We start from the raw sequence: 27444 nt of genomic DNA, 5'->3' as shown, positions 1-27444 counted from the left end.
TTTATGGGGGCCAGGGGCAGAATGTGGTGGTTTGATTCAGGTGTCCTCCATAACCTTAGGTGTTCTGTATGCTAGGTTCCTAGCTGCTGGAGATTTGGGAATTAATGCCTCCCGGAGGCAGTATATTGTTGGGGGCAGGCTTATGGGTGTATAGCCAGTTTCCCCATGCCAGTGTTTGACACACTCTCCTGTTGCTATTGTCCACCTTACATTGGCCAGGGGTTGATGTCCACCCTCTGCCCATGCCATCGTTTCCCCCTGCCATTGTGGAGCTTCCCCTTAAGTCTGTAAGCCAACAAAATAAACCACTTTTTCCCACAAGCCGCTCTTGGTTGGGTGATTTCTACAAGCAATGCGAACCTGACTGCAACAGGATCAGATGGCTGCTGACGTGAACACAGGGTGGAAAGTTTTTTTTTGGGGGGGGGGGGTTTCAAGGTAGGGTCTCACTCTGGTCCAGGCTGATCTGGAATTAACTACGTAGTCTCAGGGTGGCCTCAAACTCGTGGCAATCCTCCTACCTCTGCCTCCCAAGTGCTGGGATTAAAGGTGTGCTCCACCACGCCCAGTGGAAAGTTTTTATTAAAGGGAATGTGTAGAGTGCTGGAAATGTTCCTTATCTAGCTTTGGGTAGTGGCTACATCAAGTGTACGGATGTCAAACCCACTTAGGTATGCACTTAAGAGTTGCACATACTGCATGTAAGCTACACTTCAGTGAGAAATAGACACACACTGCATATCTTTTCCTGCTTATTATTTGCTTTCTTTCATAGGGTGTTAATGGCTGAAGGTCATGTATTTTGCTATCTTTGAGACGAATAGCCCCAGAGTCTTGGGGACTCCAGGAAGGTGGGCGCCCTGGGAGGGCAAGATGACACACACCAAGGCTCCAGCTCCCAGGATCTCCGCCAGGGCTCAGAGCTTCCTCACTGGTCCCAGAGTTTGGGGGATTCAAGGATGACAAATGAGAAGGCCCCTGCTCCCAGGCTCAGATCTCTCCCATGTGGTTCTTGGTCCCAAATGATACTAGAGCCCTCATGCCTGAGCTTGGATCTCCTCCAGGCCTTGAATCTCCCCACTGTGGTTTCTGCTTACCTGAGTAACATGGGGTCTGGATCTCTCCCACATGGGTCACGCACAAGACCAGAAACAGTGCTGTAACAGAGCCTACGAGCAACCCAGGGATCGGCCAGAACGGAAGGGACATTCCAGAGTAATGGAAGTAATAAAAGCACAATCTCCTGCAGTCAGCTGCAAGCTGGCCAGGGACCCCTCCCTATGTTCTGAGCTATTCTGTCAATAAGCCTGCACTTCTATCTTTGTCTTCCCTTCTCCTAATTCGTTATCAAACTCCACTGACCATAGTAGGGCCTCAGTGAACACTTACTCTGGGCTGGGGGGGGGGGCGGTGGCTTAGTGGTTAAGCGCTTGCCTGTGAAGCCTAAGGACCCCGGTTCAAGGCTCGATTCCCCAGGACCCACGTTAGCCAGATGTACAAGGGGGCGCACGCATCTAGAGTTCATTTGCAGTGGCTGGAGGCCCTGGTGTGCCCATTCTCTTTCTCTCTCTGCCTTTCTCTCAAATAGGTAAATTAAAAAAATGAACAAAAAAATTTTTTAAAATGAACACTTATTCAACAAATGATATTCCAATTTTACTGATGTCCCTTCAAATTCTCTTGGTGTCTATTTATTTTTGTTTATGTGAGAGAAGGGAGTTGGATGGGTGTGCCTTGTGCGCTGTAAATGAACTTCAGACACATGTGCCACTCTGCACCTGGCTTTATGTGGGTACTAGGAAATAAAATCTAGACTGGCAGGCTTTTGCAAGCAAATGCCATTAGCTGTTGGGGCATGTCCTCAGACCCCAATTTGTTAACTTGTGCATCTGGCTTTCATGGGTCCTGGGGAATCCAACCAAGGTCCTTTGGCTTTGTAGGCAAGAACCTTCACCACTAAGCTATCTCTCCAGTCACCCCCTCCCCACCCAATGTTTTTGTGCGGGTCTGTGTGCACATGTGCATGTGTGAGTGTTTGGGTGTGCCAGAGTATCTTGCTGCTGCAAAACAATGCAGGACGCTTGTGCTTGTGTTTCAATCTGTCCTTATGTAGTGCCTGAGAAATTGAACATGAGTTAGCAGGATCTGCAAGCAAGTGCCTTTGGCTGTTGATCCATTTCCCCAAACCTGTCTCTTGTTGTTTATTAAGGTCTCCTTTTTTTTTTTTTTTTTTTTTTTTTTTTTTTGGTAATGAGGTAGAGTCTCATTCTAGCCCAGGCTGATCTGGAATTCACTAGGTAGTCTCAGGGTGGCCTCAGGCACTCCTCCTACCTCTGCCTATTGAGTGCTGGGGTTAAAGGTATGCGCCACTACGCCCAGCTAAGGTCTACTTAAAAAAAAAAAAAAAAAATATATATATATATATATATATATTTATATATGTAAAGTTTATTTAGAAGTGGGGGGGGGAGGCAGGTCAAGAGAAAGAGAGAGAATGGGCATACCAGAGCCTCCAGTCAGTGCAAACAAACTCCAGACACATGTCCCACCTTATGCATTTGGCTGATGGGTTCTGAGGAATCGAATCTGGGTTCTTTGGCTGTGCGGGCAAGTGCCTTAATTGCTAAGCCATCTCTCTAGCCCAAGGTCTACTTTTTAAAAATTAGGCAAGCTTGTTGTGCACATACATTCTTAGGTTTGACTTTACTTCAAACATAGTGGGGCTGGGGGTTGAGCCCAGTGGTGGAGTGCTTACCTAACTTTCACCAGGTCATGGGTTTGATGCCCTGCATCATACATAAATATATGAATGCATAAGTAATAAAACAAATTATGAGTTGTACATTTAAAAAAACTGTACACATCACCACACCACCCCATGCACATGTATGTTTATAATGTTTAGTCTTTACCTAACATTTCTTCCTGCAGATATAGTTGGCCTTATCAATTTCATAATTTTGGGGATTTTTAACTTTTTAGTTTTCTTTGCATCAGTTTCTTCTTTCTAATGTAATGTCCTTTATTTTCACCCACACCCCTGGTTTTGATTACTTTGTTTATGATGATCCTTAAATTGTATTCCCAGAAAAGTACTAATAAAGCCTGTATCAGAGAAAGGCATTATAATTTGCAAGGACCGAAGAAATTTAATTCATTTTCCCAGAAAAGAAAGAGATTAACAAAGAAATATGGTCCCTGTGACAATTATGCAGTAGGTCAGGAGAGGACACCTGGAAAGCATCAGAGAATAAGTAGAGACACGGTCCCAGAGATCTACAGATGCGGCACAGCCACACAATGTGGGTCCTGGTTCTCCCTGCTGGGGATGCGGACCATGCCACGTTCCTGCTCACAGAGAACTGCATCCTGTCACACTGTGTTCACTGAGACCTTCAGCCTGCCATAGTTATGTAGCATTGCTGCAGTCAGCTTTATGTGGCTGGCACAAGCAGCTTACCCAAAGCAGATTGTGAGAGGAAAGGGTTTATTTTGGTTTGCATACTTGAAGCAAAACTCCATGATGGTAGGGGAAAACAATGGCATGAGCAGAAGGTACACATCACTTCCTGGCCAACATCAGGTGGACAACAGCCGCAGGAGAGTGTGCCAAACACTGGCTAGGGGACGCTGGCTACAAACATCCGTAAGCCTGCCCCCAACAAGACACCTCTTTCAGGAGGCTTCAATTTCCAAATTCCCACCAGCTTGGACCTAGCATTCAGAGCACGTGAGTTTATGGGGGACCTAATTCAAACCACCACAGCTATTGTGATAGGTTATGTGCTTGTTCTCCCACGATAATACATTTATTTATTTTGAGGGAGAGAGAGAGGCAGATAGAATGGGCATGTCAGGGCCGCTAGCCACCGCAAACGAACTCTAGATGCATGTGTACCTGACTCGAACCTGGATCCTTAGGCTCCATAGGCAAATGCCTTAACCACTAAGCCATCTCCCCAGGTTGAGAATGGATTTATAGTGCCACCAGGAAGACATGTGGGACCAAGTCACTTGGAGGTCCAAAGTCCTATTTTATGGCACTTTTAGAGGTTGATAATGATTCTTTGCTGTTCCCTTGCTGGTCGTGATGGCTTGTGCTTGTTTCTGCCCGATGAATCACTGCGTGTGTAAAGCTCTCTGATTATCCATTCTCTCCCCCAAAGGCCTAGCCGATGTCTACAGAACAGTTAAAAGATGAGCTACTGATGTCAAAACTCATTTTTTCCTAGAGCACAATGTTATTAGTTCTCTTCTAAGTTCTTTGTCACCTAGTAGAATGGTTGATTTTTGTACGTGTCTGCTTGACTGGACTAAGAGATGCCCGTGAAGCTGTGAAAACTTTCTTCTGGCCAGTCTGTTTCCAGAAGGGAGTTGCATGAATAGACAGACTGAGGAAGCTAGATCCCCATCAATGTAGGTGACATCACTCCACCTGTCAGGACGTAGAAAGAATGAAAAGTGTGAATTTGTTGTCACTATTTGACTAGGACGTCTGTGTCTGGCACTGGGATATCTACATTCTACGCTCCTGGCTCACTGGCCGTGAGACCCCATCTTCCACCCCCTCTCACGTGAACTTGACATCACAGGCTTTCTTGCTTCTTCCTTTCACAGATCACAGGTCATAGGAATTTTATCCCTCGTCATCGTCTGTGACCAGCTGCCCATGCCTGGTACAGGCTGCAGGGGACTGCTGGTGTGGGGACAGGGATGAGGAAGAAAGAAGACCTTGTTTAGTAGACAGCTAGTCAGGGTCACAGGCCGCAAAAGAATAAGCTGATTTGTGTATGTCTGTTAAGGCTAATGAGCAGAGACGTATTATAATAAGTAACGTATTACTAATGATAGGCCTGGAAAACAGAGTCCAGGAACTGAAATCCAAAAATCCCTGACTCATGTTGTCACACCAGGAGGTCATTGGTAGGAGAGAAAGAAAGAAAGAAAGAAAGAAGGAAAGAAAGAAGGAAAGAAAGGGCATGGCAGGGCCTCTTACCACAGCAAATGAACTCCAGATGCCTGCACCACTTTGTGCATCTGGCTTTATGTTGGTATTGGGAAATTGAATCTGGGTTATCAGGCTTTGCAAGCAAGCACCTTTAACCACTTGGCCATCTCTCCAGCCCAATATTAATTTTTGGGGGTGGAGGAGTTCAAGCTCAGGCTGACCTGGAATTCACTATGTAGTCTCAAGGTGGTCTTGAAGTCATGATGATCCTCCTACCTCTGCCTCCCTAGTGCTGGGATTAAAGGCATGCACCACCATGCCTGGCCCAATATTAATTTTTTAAATTTTTTTTAAAATTTATTTGAGAGTGACAGACACAGAGAGAAAGACAGGTAGAGGGAGAGAGAGAGAATGGGTGCGTCAGGGCTTCCAGCCTCTGCAAACGAACTCCAGACGCGTGCGCCCCCTTGTGCATCTGGCTAATGTGGGATCTGGGGAACCGAGCCTCGAACCGGGGTCCTTAGGCTTCACAGGCAAGCGCTTAACCACTAAGCCATCTCTCCAGCCCCCAATATTAATTTTTTAAAAAACATGTTTTGATATACTTGTGAATTTATTTGCTTGTAATATAGAGATTAAAAAAGTGTTTCCCTAATTTGACAATAATTTTGCTAATACTTAAGGAATTTTTTTTTTTTTTTTGAAGGTAGGGTTTCACTCTAGTCCCGGCTGATCGGGACTATGTAGTCTCATGGTGGCCTCGAACTCACAGTGATCCTCCTACCCCTGCCTCCTGAGTGCTGGGATTAAAGGTGTGCACCACCATACCTGGTTTACTTAAGGAATTTTTTAAATCTCTAATTTTTATTAACTTGTAATTTACTTCTGGTTTTGCTGTTGGAACAGTGTTCTGACAATTTAAAGTTTCAGAAAACTGATTATCAGTATCATTTTTTTCAACCTTGAACTTTGTTGCAATTTAATTTTATGAAAGCTTGAGCTTTATTGCTTTATTGTTAATAAATTAGACATGTAGGGAGAAGAATTATTCCCTTTAGTTCCAACTTGGCAGTACCTTGCAAATGATGATTGTTATTTTATTATGTTAAGATTGAAGCAAATGTTCACTTTTCTCCCTGGGTTTGCTTTTTAGCCAGACAATTTTAAGATATTTTTTTCTTGTTTTTTGACGTAGGGTCTCACTCTAGCTCAGGCTGACCTGGAATTCATGATGTAGTCCCAGGGTGGCCTTGAACTCATGGCACTCCTCATACCTCTGCCACACCCGATTTATGAGATTTTTGTTTTATTCATGAAAAAAGACATATGTATGTATGAGATGAGATGAGAGAGAGAGAGAGAGAGAGAGAGGGAATGAGGAGAGAATTTGAGTGGGGGAGGATATCACTCTAGCCCAGACTGATCTGAAACTCATAGTAATCCTCCTACTTAAATCTCCTGATGGCTGAGATTATAGGTGTGAGCCACCACACCTGGCTGAAAAAAGGACATATTTTAAATGTCTATTGATATTTATAAGAAATTGGACTCAGCCGGGTGTGGTGGTGCATACCTTTAATCCCAGCACTTGGAAGGCCAAGGTAGGAGAATCACTGGGAGTTCGAGGCCACCTTGAAACTCCATCGTGAATTCCAGGTTAGCCTGGGCTAGAGTGGGACCCTTGAAAAAGAAAAGAAAAGAAAAAGAAATTGGACTCTTTTTTCTTATTTATTCATTTATTTGCAGAGAGAGAGAGAAAGAGAATGAATAGCTGCCAGGGCCTCTAGCTGTGCAAATGAGCTCCAGATGCATGCCCCACTTTGTGCATCTCACTTTACATGGGTACTGGGGAATCAAACCTGGGTCCTTAGGCTCTGGAGGCAAGTGCCTTAACCACTGAGCCATCTCTCCAGCCTAAATTAGGCTTTTCAAAAATAAATTCTGAATTATGTGGCATTTCTGTGAATGGCCTTGAGGGCTAAAATTGTTAGCTACAAACCTGGAAAGACTTATGGACCTTGATACAGGCCTTAAGCCTAATTTTACATAGTGTATTTGATATTGGGGTGAAGGGAGACGGTACCGGTTTAAATAATTAGAACTGTCCACACTGAGTAGTTGGCGCGGAGCACACAGAAGTCCACAGGGTCAGGCAACGCTGAGGTGGGTTTCTGTGAGGTCAGTAGGATTGCACTCCCTTGCTTCACGTGTTCGCGAACCCCACACCTCCTCACTGCCTTTCTGAGTCTCCTGTCTCAGAGATGATGCTCTGGCCGCTGGGGACCTGCTGGCCCGGTTCCTCCCCTCCTGCAGAGCTTTCTCTCCCCCGTTGGAGCCCTGTGCTCCGGGACCCATTCCAGGCCCCGCAGAGTCCTTGTCCTGGCTGCCGGGCAGGGCCTCTTTCTCCTGCTCCCTCTCTCTCCACTCCTCTCACCCATGAGAATGTGAAGATGTGCCCCATATTCCTCAAATCTCTCATGGGAGCTCCCAACCGACTCATGGTCTTTCATAGACAAACTGCAGACTTCATGGGCCTCATGTGGTAGGAAGCCAATGACTGTTTTTGTTTTTTTTTTAAAGAAAACTTTTTAAAATTTTTTTGTTTATTTTTATTTATATATTTGAGAGTGACAGGCAGAGAGAAAGAGTCAGAGAGAGAGAGAGAGAGAGAGAGAGAGAGGAGAGTGGGCGCGCCAGGGCTTCTAGCCACTGCGAATGAACTCCAGATGCGTGTGCCCCCTCATGCATCTGGCTAACGTGGGTCCTGGGGAATCAAGCCTTGAACCGGTGTCCTTAGGCTTCACAGGCAAGCGCTTAACCGCTAAGCCATCTCTCCAGCCCGACTGTTTATTTTTTATTTTTTCAGTAAAGGAGGGATCCAATGAATAGACACTAATCTAGCATTTCTGCCCTATGTCTTTCAAAATGAGTATTTGAGATGGGACAAGTCGGCTGGTTGAAAGGTGGCAGCTGTGGCTGGAGAGCCATGGGGCAGCCAGCGAAGGTGCCCAGAAGAGCCCCAGCCAAAGTGAACCGAGACCCTGAAAAAATCAATTCGCAATCCTGGCATGGTGGCACACACCTTTAATCCCACTGGGGAGGCTGCGGTAGGAGGATGGATCTCTGCAAGTTCGAGACTGGCCTGAGACTACATAGTGAATTCCAAGTCAGCCTGGACCAGAGTGAGACCCTACCTCGAAAACCAAAACAAACAAACAAACATACAAGGTATTAAAGCTCTTCAAATCACTGCACAGGACAAGACAACAAGGTTTTAAAGATGATACCAGGGCATTAGACACAGCCAGAGTAAAGATAAATGAAGAATTCAAAGCTCATGAAAATAGGTTGTGGCGTTGAGCTGCTGCTCCGAACTTGGGTTGCACAAGGTATTCACACCGACCACAATACGCTGAAATTGGTTCCTAGGAAAGATCTTATTGAAAATGTGCCATATTGTGATGCACCAACTCAGAAGCAATGAATTTTCTAGGATGAGAAAGTCTTACACTTTTAACTTTATAATTCTAGCAAAAGTCCTAGAAATTTTTTCTATACTAGCATATTGAAAATGAATGTTTTAAATAGCAGCTCTAATTATTAAATTCCATACTAAAAAGGACATTGCTGGGCACTGTGGAACATGGTGTTAAGGACATTAGATATGATGATTCATTTTCATTGAAAAATCAAACTTTATAAACTGGAATAAATGCTTAGAGATATGTAATATATTCCCTTTTATTTCACCTTACTAAGTATCTTGATGTTGCCAAAGTTGGTCACAGTGAGTATTTAGCAAGTCAGTGAGTTTCCATCTCAAGGAAAACATGGTTATTAGATGTAAATTACTAGATGAAGTTCATGTTTAGCTCCCAAAATATGGAATTGATCAAAAGTCACAGTTTCTGCCAGTTTTCCACAGGAGGCACCTTTGCTTCCCAGAGCACTGTGCTTATTCGTACAAGTGGCTGTGAGCTTTCTTCTTAGAGAGTATTTCCCTATGCTCTTACAGAGACATTTTATCAGCCTTGTGAAGACAGAGGCATGGGATACTAGAGCCACCTGGGTCACTATGGAAAGAAAGGAGGCCTCCTAGCCCATGAATGTGGATTCATAGCCGTGGCTTACTTTTCATTGTTAGTGTGGCCTTTTCTTAGCACTTTGTTCTAGACTCCTCTGTGCTTATTTATCTTGGTATATCTTCTTCCAATTCGTGGTTTATCTTGTAACTGCTTTATCATAAACTTGGGTGAAGTGAAGAGTGCCCATACATAGCTAGTGAGGCAGCTCTGGGTGTGTCTGAGAGTTGCATTTCAGCTGGTAGAGTAGGAGCTCTCATCACTGCGGGTGGCATCATCCAAACTAGAAAATTTGAATGGAATAAATTCACTCTCTGCTTGACCTGAAAACAAATGTTTTCTGACCCCAGTCCTCAGGCTTTCAGACTCTGCTAGGATTTACCACATTCGCCCTTGTTCTCAAGGCTGACACTTTCATTTCCTGGTTCTCCAACTTGCAGGAGAGCAGACTGGACTTCTTGACCTGTGTACCTATGCCAGGCCAGTTCTCATAGTGACTCTCATCAATCTGTAGATAGAAGCTAGGTCAGTACTGAGTAGCTCATGAGGCTTGTTTCTCTGACCAGCTCTGATTAATCCAGTTGTGAAAATGAGTAGATTTGTGATGAAAAATCTGGAGTTTATGCTGGGCATGGTAGTGCATGCCTTTAACCCCAGCAGTTGGGAGGCAGAGGTAGGAGGATCGCCGTGAGTTCGAGGTCACCCTGAGACTACAAAGTGAATTCCAGGTCAGCCTGGGCTAGAGTGAGACCCTAGGTTGAAAAACCAGAGAGTGGAGTTTCAAAGGGGAAAGTGCGGGGAGGGAGGGAATTGTCATGGGTTATTGTCTACAATTAGGGAAGTTGTCAATAAAAATAAATAAATTAAAAAATAATAAAGAGAAAGAATAACACCTAATAACCCAGACCCAGAAAGCCAAGCGCCACATGTTCTCCCTCATATGTGGATCCTAGCGACAGATGATTGGGCTTCTGCGTGAGAAGGAAAATACTTAGTAGCAGAGGCCAGTAAGTTAAAAAGGAGACATAAAGGGAAGAGAAAGGAAGGGAGGAAGGTACTTAATAGGTTGGTATTGTATATATGTAAGTACAATGATTGAGATGGGGAGGTAATATGATGGAGAATGGAATGTCAAAGGGGAAATTGTGGAGGGGGGGTAGGGAAGGTATTACCATGGGATTTTTTTATAATCATGGAATATATTAATAAAAATTAAATTAAAAAAGAATAACACCTAAACAAATTAGCATTTGAATTTCCATTACCTTAAAAAAATCATACTGTTGGGCTGGAGAGATGGCTTAACGGTTAAGGTGTTTGCCTGTGAAGCCTAAGGACCCAGGTTCAATTCCCCAAGCCCCAGGTAAACCAGATGCATCTGGAGTTTGTTTGCAGTGGCTGGAGGCCCTGGGGCGCCCATTCTACCTGCCCCCACCCTCTCTCTTTTCTCTCTCTCTCTCAAATAAATAAATAAATATCTTTAAAAATTCATACTGTCAATGGATTCTAGAAATTTTATCTTCCAAAACTAAGATGTACGGAATTCAGCCTGACAAACAATTGCTAGGGCCTGTACCAACTCCGAGGTCATGCACCATGGCCTCTCCTGGACAAACCTGCCTGGGGCTTCGCTGAGGCCTGAGGCTGCAACCTGAGCCCGGACCACCCGCGGCCACCTGAGCTGGAGGCCTGGCTCTGCCTGAAGGGGCGGGGCGCCGGCCAGGGGCCAGCCCGTGTTTTCCAGGGGTGAGTCTCTGAGTTCCCCACCTCCGCAGAGCCTTGCGGGCCGTCTGATTTCTGTGAATTGCCACGGAGGAAATGAGGCTTTAATCTCTCGGGTCAGATCCTGGTTGCCGGAATGCTCAGAGCCAGCAGATTCTGCACAGCTCCGGGCGAAGCCAGCGATGAAAGCAGGGGAGGAGGGAAGACAGCTCAGCTCTTCCGCCCATTCTCCGTGCACCCAGCACGGGGGGACGAGGGGGAGGCGGAGGGACCGCGCCGGCTATCGGCTTCGGGGTGTCGGGACCGTCCTCCCCGGAACCACTGGGCGTGGCAGGCAGTTACTCCCCTCTGCGGGGGGGCCTGGCCTCGGATCCTGAACCCGGGATTGCTGGGAAGGGGGGTGGGGGCGGGAAAGGGGCGAAGACTGGGCGCAGCCAGGCACCGGGCACTCTTGCTAAGCGGAGGCCGGGCTGACTCAGAGCCCTTCTGCTGAGCCCCGCTGCGGACACCATGCCCATGACGCTGGGTTACTGGGATATCCGCGGAGTGAGTAGGTGGTCCCGCGTAGAAGGTGGGGCTGGGAGGAGGGGCAGAGTAGGATGGAGCTGCGTCTAGGAGGTGGATCCTCTCCAGCAACTGCTGGAGCCCTCTGCCCGCCTGGAGGGTGTGTGTGTGTGTGTGTGTGTGTGTGTGTGTGTGTGTGTGTACGAGTGTGTTTACATGGGAAGTGCTGGTTTCAGGAGTGGAGGTGGGACTCATCAGGCGGAGGTGAAGTCACCCAGGCAGAATCCCACCATCCCTGACCTGTCATGGGAATCTCTCTCACAGCTGGCCCATGGCATCCGCCTGCTCCTGGAATACACAGACTCAAGCTACCAGGAGAAGAGATACACCATGGGGGACGGTAACGACGCCTTTCAAGTCAGACACCCTCCAGCCCCTGCCGATTAGCGCCCAGCAACCCATGGCTGGCCCCTGATAACTCATTATGAAGGCCTCTTTCATCTGACCCAGAACCTGTTCCTTCCAGAAACTTCTTTGAGGGAGCATTTTGGTTTTCCAACAGAAAGGAAATAAAAAGATTGCAGAAACCCTTTGTATCTACAGTTGGATTTGGTTCCCTTAGCATTTACCTGCATTTTTAAAAAATATTTTTTATGTCGGGTGTGGTGGCACATGCCTTTAATCCCAGCATTTAGGAGGCAGAGGTAGGAGGATTGCTGTGAGTTCGAGGCCACCCTGAGACTCCATAGTGAATTCCAGGTCAGCCTGGGCTAGAGTAAGACCCTACCTCGAAAAAACAACAAAAAAAAAATTTTTATTTATTGATTTGAAAGTGACAGAAAGAGGGAGAGAGAGAATGGGCTTGCCAGGGCCTCCAGCCACTGCAAATGAAGTCCAGATGCATGAACTCCTTGTTCATCGGGTTAACGTGGGTCCTGGGGAATCGAGCCTTGAACCGGGGTCCTTAGGCTTCACAGGCAAGCACTTAACCGCTAAGCCATCTCTCCAGCCCCAACCTACATTTTTTTGGTACACTTTAGTGCTGTAAAACCCACAGCTCTTACAATCACCTTTACCACCGCAGGCTGAGTGGGTCAGACTGCTGATCCTCTGCCTTGAGTGGGTGTGGAGGGTCCTGTCCCTGACCCCTTGGGAAACAGGGGTTCTACCCAGAAGACCTTTGTCTTCACACCATCTTGTTCACACAGCTCCTGACTATGACCAAAGCGATTGGTTGAATGAAAAATTCAAGCTGGGCCTGGACTTTCCCAATGTAGGTGCAGGGGAAGGCTGGGGGTTGGGGAAGGTGATGGTGGCCCCATCTCCTTTCCTTGCCCAGTGTCGGGGGTTCACGAATCAGGACTTCTGCTCCATTCCTTCCATGCCTAGCACTCTACATGGTATTTCTGTGATGTACTATTTGTTCCCAGCTCTTCCATTCAATCTACAGTATCTTCGTGTAGGGCTGCTCATGGCCAAGCACCTGGAGGACCAAGTCCTATGTCTGTCCTGGGAAGGGAAACCGGCATACTGTATCCCCTCTGACTGTCTCTGCTTGTCCTTCCAGCTGCCCTACTTAATTGACGGGACGCACAAGATCACCCAGAGCAACGCCATCCTGCGCTACATCGCCCGCAAACACAACCTGTGTGAGTGGGGCCGGCTGCAGGGTGCGGGGGGACGGTGGTCATCGTCCTGGGCTTGGCCGAGGCGGGACGCTGAGGGTGACTCTGTGCTGTGTGAGCTGCAGGCGGGGAGACAGAAGAGGAGAGGATCCGTGTGGACATTCTGGAGAACCAGCTCATGGACACCCGCATGGTGATGGCCAGGCTTTGCTACAGCCCGGACCTTGTGAGCCTACAGGATATGGCAGGGTTGGAAAAGGGGCCTGGGCCCTTCCCTGCTTTGCTCTATGCTCTGTTTGTGTTTGTCACCTGAACACCTTAGTGCTACTCACTCTTCAGTGGGGTTTTAAATTGCCCAGAGAGCAGGTCACGGCGGCACTGTCAGGAGGCTGAGGCGGCAGATACATAGGGTTTGAGGCTATCCTGGACTAGCAAGGCCCTGTCTCAGAAAAGAAAACAAAAACACCAAACTTTTTTTTTTTTTAATTCTTTTATGAGAGAGAGAGAATGAATTGGTGTGCCAGAGCCTCAGCCACTGCAATCAAACACCAGGCACTTGCGCCTTGCGCTTGCCTCACCTTTGCATCTGGCTTATGTGGGATCTGGAGAGTTGAACATGGGTCCTTAGGCTTTGCAGTTCACAGGCAAGTTCCTTAACTGCTAAGCCAACTCTCCAGCTCCCCCCCACAACTTTTACATACGTGTGCACACACACACTCACATAGACCAACATAGTGACTCTCAAATCTCTTTTTTTAAAATTATTTTATTTATTTGGGTGAGAGAGAGAGAGAAAGAGTCAGATAGAGAAAGACAGAATGGGTATGGCAGGGCCTCCAGCCACTGAAAACAAACTCCAGATGCATTTGCTACTTTGTGCATCTGGCCTATGTGGATACTGGGGAGTCAAACCTGGGTCCTCAGGCTTTACAGGTACCTTGACCACTAAGCCATCTCTCCTGTATACACACACACACACACACACACACACACACACACACACACATATTTTTGCGTGTGTGTGAGGGATTATAATCAAAATACATTATAGGCCAGGTGTGATGGTACACAGATTTAATTCCAGCACTCAGAAGGCAGAAGTAGGAGGATCACCATGAGTTTGAGGCCACACTGAGACTACGTAGTGAATTCCAGGTCAGCCTGGGTTAGAGTGAGACCCTAAAAAATCCAAAAATACATTAGGGCTGAAGAGATGACTTAGTGGTTAAGGAGTTTGACTACAAAGCCAAAGGACCTAGGTTCGATTCCCCAGTACCCACATAAGCCAGATGCACAAGGTGGTGTGTGCTTCTGGAGTTTGTGCTTGCAGAGGCTAGAGGCCCTGCTGCACCTATTCTCTCGCTTTCTCTCTCTAATAAATAAAACATTTAGATATTAAAAAATACATCATATACATATTAAAAACTGTCAATAAAACATAAAAGCATTTGGCAGACTTTTTGTTGAAAATGAATGGAATAAACCAAGAAAATCCACATAACATTTCTTGCCAATAACAGAACTTTCAAGCAAAACTTAGGGCTTGTATGGTGGTATGAATTAGATGTGCATACACTCGTGTGTTTTGAAAGTTTGGTTTCCAGCATGACTCTCAAACTGCACAGTTATCAAATGCATCCCCCAAAGAGCTCCCACCAATCTTAGCTTCCAATATGGTCTCTCCACAGTACAACATCCATAGCTGGACAATAATGTGTTGTCCAGAGTCCATCAGCTCTGACCTCTGATTTCTGCCCTGTGCCATGTCTTTCAGCTGGTTAACATTATCACTGCTTCTGTAATAGACACTGAAACTATGAGAGAAAGCAGTGTAAGCTGGCGCTGGAAGGGCACCCTTGCCTGGGGACTTTTCCCAACTGTCTTCTCAGAGGTGTATCCCTGACCTTCCCAGTGAAAACAGATGTTCCCAGTAAGCATCTTGTTGACCAGAGGCCTTCGCTCCTCCTCCTCCTCTCTCCTTTGGCTCTCTCTAATTCACTTGATCTTTGTGGAAACTGCACCCAGGTCCACACATCTTTCACTGTCCCTCCAGCAGGTAGAACATTCAGTTTCTTTTATGGAGTGCTTTTCTAGTTTGCATCTTTGATTCTGAGTCCAGGGGCTGCCAAGTGCCCTCATACCAGGTGGTTGGAACATCCGTGGTAAGCCTCAGGGACAGTGAATCCCTATGCGACTTCCCTCCACCCTGATGCATAGTGATGGATGCCTGTGGTGGTGAGGCATTACATTAGAGGCTGAGCTGTAGATGTAGGCTCCATCTCAGGGAGGTGCCCAATCCCCTGCCCAGCTGGCACAACCTTGCATGGCCAGCCTCTGCCAGACAGCTTGTGCTTACAGAGGCTTTCTACCTCAGGAGAAACTGAAGCCAGAGTTCTTGAAGGATCTCCCTGATACGATGAAGCTCTTCTCACAGTTCCTAGGGGAGCGGCCATGGTTTGCAGGTGACAAGGTAACGGGGAGTGAGGTGAGGAGGAGTTATCACCCTCCCCTTCAGTCTCCAGCTTCCAGCCCACTCACCCTGCGCTGTCTGCAGATCACCTTTGTGGACTTCATCGCTTATGATACGATTCAGAGGACCCAAGTGTTTGAGCCCAAGTGCCTGGATGCGTTCCCAAACCTGAAGGACTTCATATCTCGCTTTGAGGTGATGCCCCTGGTCAGCCTTCCTCTTGGGACGTTCTCCCCGTCCCCTTGTCCTAGATCTAAAACTGAGATGAGAAACAACAGCAGCGACAGCCCTGGCATCTATCAAACACTTGTTTTCTTGTAAGACCCAAGTTTACGCTACTGGGGCAAATTTAGCATTCCAACTAAGTTACCTGGTGGATAAGATGATCAGTGCCATGGGACAACTAGGAAGCTGAGGCTAGAGGGCAGTCCACCCACAGAGGAGTCTGTGCCAGGCTGCCTGTTGGTGACTAGTTCCACGGGAAGCAGGAGGTGACTATTCCCGTTCCATGTCAAGAGGAAAAGCTGGGCTGGAGGGATGGCTTAGCGGCCAAGGTGAGAATGCTTAGAGCCCGGCCCACACTCCACGCTGCTTCTGGTCCAAGGTCCCTTTCATCCAGGGTTTTCAGGTCACTGGCTGGGTCGGGGCTCTCTTGTCTGCTGCCCTGGCCTGTTCTGGGCCCCTTTGTCCTCTTAGAGGTCCTCTGTCGGTGCAGGCTGGGTAGGAAGGATGTTTTCTGTGAAAAAGGAGCTTGTCTGTGCTGAGGGAGTGACAGGGCCTCCTGGGGGAGAGCAGGGGAGGAAACACACACAAAACACAAATAAGACAAACAAACAAACAAACAGCATGGCACCACAGACCCAGGCTGACCCAGGCCCTGTCCTGCTGACTGGCTGTGTGAGCAGGACGAGGTCTCTCAACCGCTCTGGGTCTGAGGCTCCCTCCTCGTCACGGGTCATGCTGGCAGTGATCCCACGGGATAGCTGAGTGGGATCTCTGGTGGGCATAAAGCCCTCCACACACTGTCCACTGTCCCCTTTATTTAGGAGGCTGAAGGGTTCGTTTTCCAGAACTCGGGCGCTGGAGCCCACGTGGCGGGGCTGGTCCCGGAGGGGGGCTGCCCAGCCCCGGGCGGCCGCAGCCCTGACCTCCTGCCTCCGCCTCCCACTCGCAGGGCCTGGAGAAGATCTCTGCCTACATGAAGACCGGCCGCTTCCTCCCCAGACCAGTGTTCACCAAGATGGCCACGTGGGGCAACAAGTAGGGCCAGGCAAGGCGTGAGAAGCCATCACTGTCCATTGTCGGGGCCCCTGGACAGCAGCTGGAACCCCTGAAGCTGCCCCTTCCTTCTCCTGCTGGACCCCAAGGCCTCATCAGATCTCTTCTCACACCTGGTCCCTGTCCTCTTAGGACCTGTAATTCCTCAGCACCCCCTTTCCCTCAGCACACTCCCCATGTTCTTTACTAATGTCCAACCATGAACTGTTGTGCTGCTTTGAGGAGCCTAGTTGGGGTCCTCACCTCAGTGTCAGCCCCCCATCCCCATCCTTCCCAACAGATCCAAGTTGCCCAGTGTGTGGGCGTGTGGCCCTCCTTCCCAGTGAGGTCCCTGCTGTGTTTCTCTGGTCTCCATGAAGCCCAAGACATAACTGGTCTGAACGCTGCCCTCGCCAGCTCTCACTGGTGACCTTCAGGCTGACCAGGGGCTCTGACAGTGGCTGTATTCATAGGGATTCTGCTGGGATAGGGAGGGATTGGCTTCCTGGTTCCATCTGACACCCTCAGAGCGGCCTCTGGAGGCTTTCCAGAGCATGAAGGATGCCTTTCTGAGGCTGGGAATCATTTTACGCCACAGGGTGACTGGGGCTTGTCACAGTGTGGCAGGCTGCAGGTCTCAGCGAGCAGGAGCTTGGTATGAGTTGTGTTCGTAGCAGGGAGTCGGGACCCACATGCTATGGCTGTATCACATCTGTAGGTCTCTAGGACCCTGTCTCTGTATCATCTCTGATGCCTTCCAGGGACCCTGTCCTGACTTGCTGATGATTTTTCAAAGGAACCATTTTCTATGGTTAATCCCTCTCTGTCCTGAGAAACTGACCTAAATTTCTTCAGTCCTTACTGAATTACAATGCCTTCATTGGATAAGGACTTAATTAGTACTTTCTAGGAATAGAACTTGAGATAGAAATCCTTTGGACTTCTGCTGGGTTTGTGAACCTCTTGCTGTTGTTTAGGATATATTGTAGTTGGAATGTGAAATGATCCCACAGGATCATGTATTTGAATGCTTGCTCTCCAGCTAGTGAACCTTTTGGAAGATTGTGGAACCTTTGGGAGATGAAGTCCAGTCAGAAAAAGTAGGCGCTAGGGGAGCCGACGTCTGCCTCCTCTATGGCTCCCCATCCTGCAAGATTGGGAGCAAGTTTTGTTGTAAACACCCACCAGCAGTGACCCACTCCCATTCTGGTGTCTTCCCTGCCTTGATGGACTGTGTCCTCCTGAACTGCAGCCAGAATAAATATTTCTTGCACTTAAGTTGTTTCTGTCAGGTGTTCTGTCATGGTGACAGGAGAAGTAACTCACACAGCATATCCAATGAGAAGACTGATCCAGGGTGGACGCAAGATGGCCTTCAATCCTGAATTTGGCCCCTTTTGTTCCTGGAAGGTCTCTAAGTCAAAAGTCCACGTGGGACGCTGAGGATGTAGCTCATTGGGAATAGTATTTGCCTAGTTTGCATGAAGCCCTGGGTTTGGTCTCCAGCACTGTATAAACCAGGAATGGTAGTGTATACCCATAATCCTCTGTCAGGAGGGAGAGGCAGGACCAAGGTCATTCTCAGCTACTTAGAGTTGAGTTAGAGTCCAGCCTGGCACGCAAGATAGCTCGTCTCAAAAAAAAAAAAAAAAAAAAAAGTGGGGCTGGAGAGATGGCTTAGCGGTTAAGGCAATTTGCCTGCAAAGTCAAAGGATCCTGGTTCATTTCTCCAGGATCCATGTAAGCCAGATGCACAAGGGGGTGCAAGCATCTGGAGTTCGTTTGCAGTGGCTGGATGCCCTGTTGTGCCCATTCTCTCTCTCCCCCTCTTTCTCTCTCTCCAATAAATAAATAAATAATATGTATATATATTTTTAAAAGCATCTATGTAGAGACCTGTCATGATGCCACTTCACACCCTTTAAAAATATTCTTAGCATAGGGTTTCCTCTACTCAGATCCATCATTTATAGTTTGTCATCTGTGTCCCATATTCTGGAAGCCATCTAAAATATCACACCCAGAGTAAGTTTTTGAAGATTCAAAAGGAGTTTCTAGTAGCTCAGTGATTTAATCCATGGCGTCAGAATGAGTGGTCACATTTGCAAGTAGGGATTCAGGCCAGGCTCATGTGGGAGAAATTATTGCAAATCAACAAAGGTCTCTTATCCAAAAACAGCATCTCCAGAAATGCACCTTCAAGAATGCATCAAGGCCTGAGCAGACAGTTCCCACAGCTGAATATCCGAATGGTCAATAAGTACATGAAGCCATGACAGACTCCATTACACACAGCAGAGTAATTATAAACTCCACAAGACCCTAGTGAATCCCCACCAGAATGGCTAACATCTATTGGGCTGACAGTATTGGTGAGTTTGTGGAGTATATGGAATTCTCGTGCATTGCTGATGGACAAGCACTTTGGGATACTAGTGATATTAACTAGAGCTGAGCAAGTACCTCCCTGTGACCCAAGAATTCCTCCCAACGAGAATGGGTGCAGTGGGTGTGGTGGCGCATGCCTTAAAATCAGCACTCGGGAGGCAGAGGTAGGAGGATCGCCATGAGTTTGAGGCCAACCTGAGATTACAGAGTGAATTTCAGGTCAGCCTGGGCTAGAGTGAAACCCTATCTTGAAAAATGAAAAAAGAAAGAAAGAAAGAAAGAAAGAAAGAAAGAGAGAGAGAGAGAGAGAGAGAGAGAGAGAGAGAGAGAGAGAGAGAGGGAGAAAGAAAGAGAGAGAGAAAAAGAAAGAGTGCTGTTGCCTTCCAGAAGACAGGTGAGACTGCAGAAAATGTTGAAACAGCTTTGTTTGAAAGAGCCAGTGACTGAGAGCAACTCAAATTCTATCAGCAGAAAATGAGCAAGCAAATTTTGGTTAATTAATGTAAGTCCATTATGCATGCAATGAAAGAGTATGATCTAATTTAAAATAAATGTAGTAATGCTGTATACCACAGCATGGATGAGCTTCACTGATATCATGTTGAGTAAAAGGATCCAGACTACAAAAACACACATACTACATCATTCCTTTTGTGTGAAAAGTGTGATAGGGGTTAGGTGACTGTTGGCCTGGACAGAGGGAACTTGTGGAGTGATGGAAATCTTCCTTATATAGATTTGGGTGGTGATTACATAAAGTTTACAGTTGTAAAACCAACAAGTATATAGTTAAGATCAGCACACTTGGCAGGGCGTGGTGGCGCACGCCTTTAATCCCAGCACTCAGGAGGCAGAGGTAGGAGGTTGTCAAGAGTTCGAGGCCACCCTGAGACTACAGAGTGAATTCCAGATCAGCCTGGGCTAGAGTGAGACCCTACCTTGAAAAAACAAACAAACAAACAAACAAACAAACAAACAAACAAAAAAGATCGGCATGCTAACTGCATGTAAATTACACTTTAATGAGGAATATTCATACATTACATATCTGACTCTTTGTGTTTATCATTTGCTTCTGTCTCTAGGATGCTAATGGCATAAGGGCTTGTATTTTGGTGTCTTCTTGTTCATTAGTTTTTTAAAGATTTGCTTAACAACTCAAAAAAAAAAATCCCCTGATCAAAGTAAGAGCCCAATAACTATTTGTTAAACATATTATATTCCAATTTTAGTAGTGTCTCTTCAAAGTCCTGTGGCATTTGCTAATGCTTACATCTTTAATTAGGTGAGTTTGGTGTACATATGCATTCTTAGGTTCTTCTCTTTCTTTTTAAAAACATAGTTAATTAATTTATTTAAGAGATAGAGAGAGAGAGAGAGTGAGAGAGAACATTAGAGTCTCTAGCTGCTGCAAATGAACTCTAGATGCCTGCATCACCTTGTGCATCTGGCTTACATGGGTACTGGGGAATCAAACCTGGGTCTTTAGGCTTCACAGGCAAGTGCCTTAACCACTAAGCCACTTCTCCAGCCCATCTTTTTCTTTAACATCTTACTTAAAACATATTGGAGCTGGGGGTTAAGTCCAGTGGTAAAGTGCTTGCCAAGCATGCATAAGGCCATGGGTTTGATCCCTTGTACTATAAATAAATAAAAATAATAAATAATAAATAAAGTATGAAGTTCACATTGAAATGCTACAGGTTAGCATTCCATGCACATGTATATTTATAATATTAAGTCCACTTAGCATTCCTTCCTGTAGATATAGTTTCCTTATCATATTCATGCTGTTGGGCATCATTACACTATTTTATTTTCTTTACATTGGTATAATTATCTTTATACTTATTGTCTTTCCTGTTTCTGGTTACTTTATGATGATCCGCAAAGGATATAGTCTGAGGCATAAGGAAGGAATAGTTATATGCTATTACAACAGATTATGTGCTATTCTCCAGTGAGAATACATTTATGGTGCCACCAGGCAGACATGTGTCCCTTTATACATACAACCAAGGCATTTGGGGTGCAGTCACCTTTTATGAACTGTTAGAGGCTCATAATGCTTCTTGGATGTTGTCTTCCTCTGTTCTTGGCTAGTCGTTGGGGCTTGTGCTTGTTTCCACATGATAAACCACTACCTATCTATCTTCTGTGTAAGCTTCACTGTTTATCCATTTCTCCCTCACCCCCAGGCTTACCCAGTTTCTGCAGAACAGTGAAAGGATGAATTATTGGCAACAAAACTCTCCTCCTCATCCTCCTTCTTCTTCTTTTGGGTTTTCGAGGTAGGGTCTTACTCTAGCTCAGCCTGACCTGGAATTCACTATGTAGTCTCAGGATGGCCTTGAACTCACAGTGATCCTCCTACCTCTGCCTCCCAAGTGCTGAGATTAAAGACATGCACCACCACATCTGGCTTAATCCATTTTTTTCCCCCTCTAGTACAATGTTATTAATTCTATCCTAAGTTCTCTATCATGTAATGGAATGGTTAATTTTTGAGTCAACTTGACTGGGCTAATGGATACCTGTGCGGCTATGAAGACATTCTTGTGGCATGTCTCACCCCCGCATCCAGTCAAAGGAATCAATTCAATCTACCCTATATGATGCCTAATTTACATCTCCAAGTGCATAAACATGCCCACCCATCTGGGTCACTGAGGCTGCCTGCTCCGGACCCCTCCCAGCTTTGGAGCTTTTCTTCTTTTTATTTTATTATTTATGTGTGTGATGGGTGTGTGTGTGTGTGTGTGTGTGTGTGTGTGCGTGCATGTGTGAGTGTGGGCATACATGCCATAGCTCACATAAGGACATCAGGGGACAACTTTTGGGTTGTTCCTCACTGGTCCACCTCATGTGAGGCAGTCTCTCGGTATTCTTTTTCTTTGCTGGGCTCACCTCAAGCACTGGGGACATTCTCCTGTGTGACTCCCATTGTGCCATCAGGATCAGCCGTGCCATGGCCTCCAGCTTCATACGTGAGGTCTGGGGCTCAAACTCAGGTACTCCAGTTTGAAGGGTGGGTAACTTATCTGAGCCAGCTCTCCAGCCCACATTATTTTCTAATAAACTCTTGCATAACTTGCCCTGTCTACAAAGTCTGTCCTCATCATTCTTGGCAAGTCGTAAGAAAACAAATTTGAGAGCCATTGGTTTGGGGAATTTTACTGCGCATTGACTGTCCTGCTTTAACCCCTAAGCTAAGCTCACCCAGAGCCAAGAAAGTCTCCGGCGCTCTCAAAACCAGCAACTGCAAGTCCACCAGAGAGAAACGTTTGCCTCTCTCTTGTGTCCTGGAACACCAGAATGCCAGCCTTTCCACCAGATACCTCAGTTCTCAGCCCAAGCCTCCTTCCTGAGGTGCAGCCTGATGGCACCTCAGGGCCTGACCCTAGGACAAGACTGTTTGCAAGTCCTCCCCACAGCCCCTTGGCCAGCTGGCTTCCAGAGCCAGGGGCTGCTCTGGTCTCCCTCCTGCTGGCCAGAATTTTTAAAGCGCTGTTTGATTCGAGTCTAACACATCCATTTATGGATCATACATTAATGCACAAGCTCTGTCCCTTTAATTATAACAACGTTAGCTTGTTGCAATCATCTGGTCCTGGAAGACCTAATAGATGTCTGCCTCGCGTCAACAATAGACCAAAGAATTGATTTGTCCCAGGGCTAGCTTAGTGAGCCAGTGAGCTTACTGGGGTTGCTTACAGGAGGAGCATGAGGGCAGTGTTTGCCCAGCTTGCAAGGCGCTGCTTCTAGAACCTGGGGAAGCCTCTTGTGCCTTTTGTAAGTTTCAGCTTTTCCTGGCTTGTTGACCTCCTGAGTCTCCCTCCTCCCTGTAAGGGACGGGAGTGCTTCAATTCAGAGGCAATTGCTATGCAACGTGGCGGAAAGAGGAAAGTTCGAGAGAGTGAGAGTGAGGGAGAGAGAGAGAGAGAGGGAGGGAGTTGGTGCTAGGGCCTCAGCCACTGCAGTCGAACTCCAGATGCTTGCGCCACCTAGTGTGCATATGGCGACCTTGTGCTCGAGTCACCTTCGTACGTCTGGCTTATGTGGGATCTGGAGAGAGGTTGAACGTGGGTCCTTAGGCTTTGCAGGCAAGTGCCTTAACCACTAAGCAATCTCTCCAGCCCTCCATAAATTAATTTTATTAATTTATTTATTTCTGTTTTTTTTTCATGCAGAGTTTTACTATTGCCCAGGCTGACCTGAAACACACTCTGTAGACCAGGTTGGCCTCAAACTCACAGAGATCCTCTGACCTCAGTCTCCCCAGTGCTGGATTAAAGGTGTGTGCCACTATACCCAGCTTCATAAATAAATTTAAATTTAAAGTATTTTTTTTTTCTTTTTTGTGCATGTGTGTGTGCACATGCAGGGACATATGCATTGGGTGTTCATGAGGGTGGGTCAGAGGTTGATTTTGGAGATCTTCAGTTGTTACTCACTTTATTTTCTTTTTTAGAAAAATGTATTATTTATTTATTAATGAGAGAGAGAGAGAGGCAGATGGAGAATGGGCATGCCAGAGCCTTTAGCTGCTGCAAAGGGACTTCAGATGCATGTGCCCCCTTGTGCATCTGGCTTATGTGGCTCCTGGGGAATTCAACATGGGTCCTTTGGCTTTGCAGACAAGTGCCTTAACCGCTAAGCCATCTCACCAGCCCCTTATTTTCTTTATCGAGACAGTCTCTTGCCAAACCTAAAGCTCACTGATTCAGCTAGACTGGCTCTCCAAAGAGCTCCAGGAATTCCCTGTTTCGGCCTCTGGCACTTGGTTTACAAGCCCATGCCAACATACCGGACATTTTACCTGGGTACTGGGGATCAGAACTTGGATCCTCATGCTTGTACAGACAGTGAAGGGTTAATGAAGCCCTCGAGTTGCTTGAAGGGTTAATAAAGGTCTAAAGTTGCTGAGACAAGCCGGCCCTGAAACAGAGGCTTGGCAATGAAGGTCAGATTCCTTGGTAACAACACGTTCCCAGACCATGGTTCTGAACAAGCAACACCTGTCCAATAGGGAGCCACTTAAAGAGCATAAGAACACCTTCCTATCCTGAAGTCAGTGCGGTTTAATCTTCAGCGTTGTAACTGTCTTGTCAGCCAGGGAAGCAAGCGGCCTTGTCCCTATCTTGTTTTCCCCGGCCCCCCTCCTTGCTTACATTCCTCTCACCATCAGTTGGTGTAAGAGTCTGCTCAGCTGTCATGACGCACTGCAGCCCCCAGCCCCAAGAGGTCACTTCACTGCTGGACCCCGATCAAGCCGTCTACAGCCGTGGGGGTCTGGCTTCCAGTCTCATTCATGTCATCCCAGTCGATTCTGATCCCAACTCAGATCTAACAGAGAGTAAACACTTTACCTACTGAGCTATCTCCCAGACCCTAAAGTAAAAAAAAAAAAAAAAAAAAAAAAAAAAAAGGTAGGACTCAAATATATTATTTAAAATATTTTTATTATTTTTTAATTTTAAAAATATTTTATTTTTATGTATTCATTACAGAGAAACAGGGAGAGAGAGAGAGAGAGAGAAAGAGAGAGAGAGAGAGAGAGGATAGGTGTGTCAGGGCCTCCAGCCACTGCAAACCAACTCTAGACACATGCACCTCCTTGTGCATCTGGCTTATGTGGGTCCTGGGGAATTGAACCTGGGTCCTTTGGCTTTGTAGGCAAATGCCTTAACCTCTAAGCCATCCCTCCAGCCATATCTTTTAATTGTTTTATGAGAGAGAGCACAAGAGAGTGTGAGAGAGAGAGCAAGAGAGAGAAAGAATTGGGATGCCAGGGACTCAGCTACTTCAATTGAACTCTAGAAGCTTGCGCCACCTAGTGGGCATGTATGACATTGTGCTTGCCTCACCTTTGTGCTTCTGGCTTATGTGGGATTTGGGGAGTATAACATGGGTCCTTAGGCTTTGCAGGCAAGCCCCTTAGCTGCTAGGTCATATCTCCAGCCCTCGAAATGTTTCTGAACTACAAAACATTCAAGCTTACAGTCATAGGTCCAACAATTCTGACCCTCAGCATCATTCATATATTTCACAGCTTATTTGCTTTCCAACAGAGGAAAAGTACATTTTATTTCCAAAGATAAGTGACATAAAACATTTGGCTATCATCAATAAGAAGTACAGTTGCTTTTAATTAAAATCTAATGATAAGGAACATCAATGATACATATTCCTTTAAATTAAATTATAGCATTATCTGTATATAAGCCTGAGATACATAAATCTCACAGAGGATGAAATGAAATGTTCACATTCTATTTATATAACAAAGATTGAGGAACTTATGGTCTTAGATCATGTAATACTTTAACAAAACATTTTTTAAATATTTTATTTATTTATTTTTTTGAGAGTGACAGATAAAGAGGGAAAGAGAGAGAGAGAGAGAGAGAGAGAGAGAGAGAGAGAGAGAGAATGGGTGCACCAAGGCCTCCAGCTACTGCAAACAAACTCCAGATGCATGCATCACCTTGTGCATATGGCTTACGTGAGTACTGGGGAATCAAGCCTTGAACCAGAGTCCTTAGGCTTCACAGGCAAGTGCTTAACCACTAAGCCATCTCCCCAGCCTTAACAAAACATTTTTATCCATCAAATAATCTCTCCAAGTAGATATTAGGAGATGAAATAAAAACTTAAATGTAAGATCTGGAGAGATTTCTCAGTGGTTAGGTGCACTTTCTGTGCACACATGAGGGCTTGTTTGCCAGAGTTTGAATCCCCAGATCCCACATAAATAGCTGGACATGCCTAGCATGGCATATGAATAGCCACACATGCCTGTAATCCCAGTCCTGCAGTGGAGCAGAAACTCGAGAATGAACACTACTTGGAGCCCTGCGATGTTAGAATTAGTAGAGAGACTCAGCTAGAAAACAAGCCCAGGCAGAAAAGTGATGGAGCAGAAGACCTGACGTTCAGCCCTGACCACCATAGGCAAGTGTGTGGACTATCACGCCACACTACCACCCCCCCCAATAAAAAGGAAGCTGGTCTGATGGCACATGCTTTTAATCCCAGCACTCAGGAGACAGAGGTAGGAGGATCACCATGAGTTTGAGGCCACCCTGAGACTACTACAGAGTGAGTTTCAGGGATACAGTGATATCCTACCTTGAAAGGAAGTTAAAAAAAATAATAAAAGGAAAAATCTATGTAAGACTTTTAGCTCTTTTTTTAAAAAAATATTTTTTTAATATTTATTTATTAATTTATCTTAGAGAGAGAGAGGAGAGAATGGGCACACCAGGTCCTCCAGCTATTGCAAATGAACTCCAGATGCATGTGTTACCTTGTGCATCTGGTTTATGTGGGTACCAGGGAATCAAACTGAGGTCCTTTGGCTTTGCAGGCAAATGCCTTACTCTCTCTCTCTATATATATATATATGTGTGTGTGTGTGTGTGTGTGTGTGTGTGTAAATTTTTTTTCAAGGTACGGTCTCACTCTGGTCAAGGCTGACCTGGAATTAACTATGTAGTCTCAGGGTGGCCTCGAACTCACGGCAATACTCTTACCTCTGCCTCCAGAGTGCTGGGATTAAAGACATGCGTCACCACACCCAGCTCTAAAAAATATTTTTATTTATTTGCAAGCAGAGAGAGAGAGAGTGAGAAGAGAGAGATAGATAGACAGACAGAGAATGATGTGCCAGGGCCTTCAGCTGCTGCAAACAAACCCCAGATGCATATGCTACTGCATCTGGCTTTATGTGGGTCCTGGGGAATCAAACCTGGGTTGTTAGGCTTTGCAGGCAAGTGTCTTAACCACTAAGCAATCTCTCCAGCCCAGCACTTTTTATTTCCTTCTTTTTTTTTCATGCTTCTATTTCAAGAGATAAATAGTATACTTTCATATTTGTGAATATCATGCTTTTAAGCTATTTTTTTCCTGAGTCCTCAGGATGGGTTCATTTTTCAGCTCTGTATGCACACCCAACCTTGGGAGGCCTAAGCTAAGCCATCTTCTATTTCCCTCTTAAGAACAAACTTAGCCAGTCCTAGCGTTGCTCTGTCGGATCTCACCGCATGGGCTCGCTTTTCACTCTAATGTCAGCAGCCTGAGGAGAGGTTATAGAGAATTCCAGCCGCTCTAAAACGACAGCGATTTGATTACAGAATGTTCTCTAGTCTACGCCACACCACCCTGAACATGCCTGATCTTGTCAGAATGTTCTTTAACTTTGGGGTGAAAAAAACTTCTCTCTCATATGAGTACCTCCTGTACTTTGTCCTATAAAAACAAACTCTAGGCCCTTTTCTTTTCTTCTTCTGGGGCCGGTGTTTAGAGACACCCAGAGTGGTTCAACATTGGACATGCCATTGACTTTCCTACAATACAGCCTCTAGTGAAACTAGGCTTTCCAGAATCCCTGGTAATAGAATTGTTTACCTGTATACCAAGAAGGCGAGGAGAGAAACAAAGTCAGCA

The 27444-nt window shown here is 46.1% G+C and overlaps 1 protein-coding gene and 1 pseudogene across 5 annotated transcripts; both read left to right on the top strand.

The window, feature by feature from the left end:
* Window positions 1–7934: 7934 nt before the first annotated feature.
* On the top strand, window positions 7935–8572 carry LOC101604942 (annotated as a pseudogene).
* Window positions 8573–10753: 2181 nt separating this feature from the next.
* LOC101604468 (glutathione S-transferase Mu 2) lies at window positions 10754–17886 on the top strand. Of its 5 annotated transcripts, none has more exons than XM_045138562.1 (8): window positions 10754–10776; window positions 11581–11656; window positions 12465–12529; window positions 12824–12905; window positions 13007–13107; window positions 15256–15351; window positions 15436–15546; window positions 16526–17886. In XM_045138562.1, exons 2-8 carry the CDS (start codon window positions 11647–11649, stop codon window positions 16613–16615), a joined length of 555 nt encoding a protein of 184 aa, XP_044994497.1. In that variant the 5' UTR covers window positions 10754–10776; window positions 11581–11646; the 3' UTR covers window positions 16616–17886. The 5 variants fall into 5 exon arrangements, with proteins under 5 accessions (XP_044994497.1, XP_044994498.1, XP_044994499.1 ...); XM_045138563.1 differs by lacking the exon at window positions 10754–10776 and adding an exon at window positions 10824–10868; XM_004659020.2 differs by lacking the exon at window positions 10754–10776 and adding an exon at window positions 11140–11298.
* Window positions 17887–27444: the final 9558 nt, after the last annotated feature.

The sequence above is a fragment of the Jaculus jaculus genome, chromosome 19, assembly GCF_020740685.1.
Source record: "Jaculus jaculus isolate mJacJac1 chromosome 19, mJacJac1.mat.Y.cur, whole genome shotgun sequence".
Taxonomy (NCBI): Eukaryota; Metazoa; Chordata; class Mammalia; order Rodentia; family Dipodidae; genus Jaculus; species Jaculus jaculus.
The sequence above is the reverse complement of the archived record's forward strand: the minus strand, read 5'-3'. Positions and strand labels throughout refer to the sequence as shown.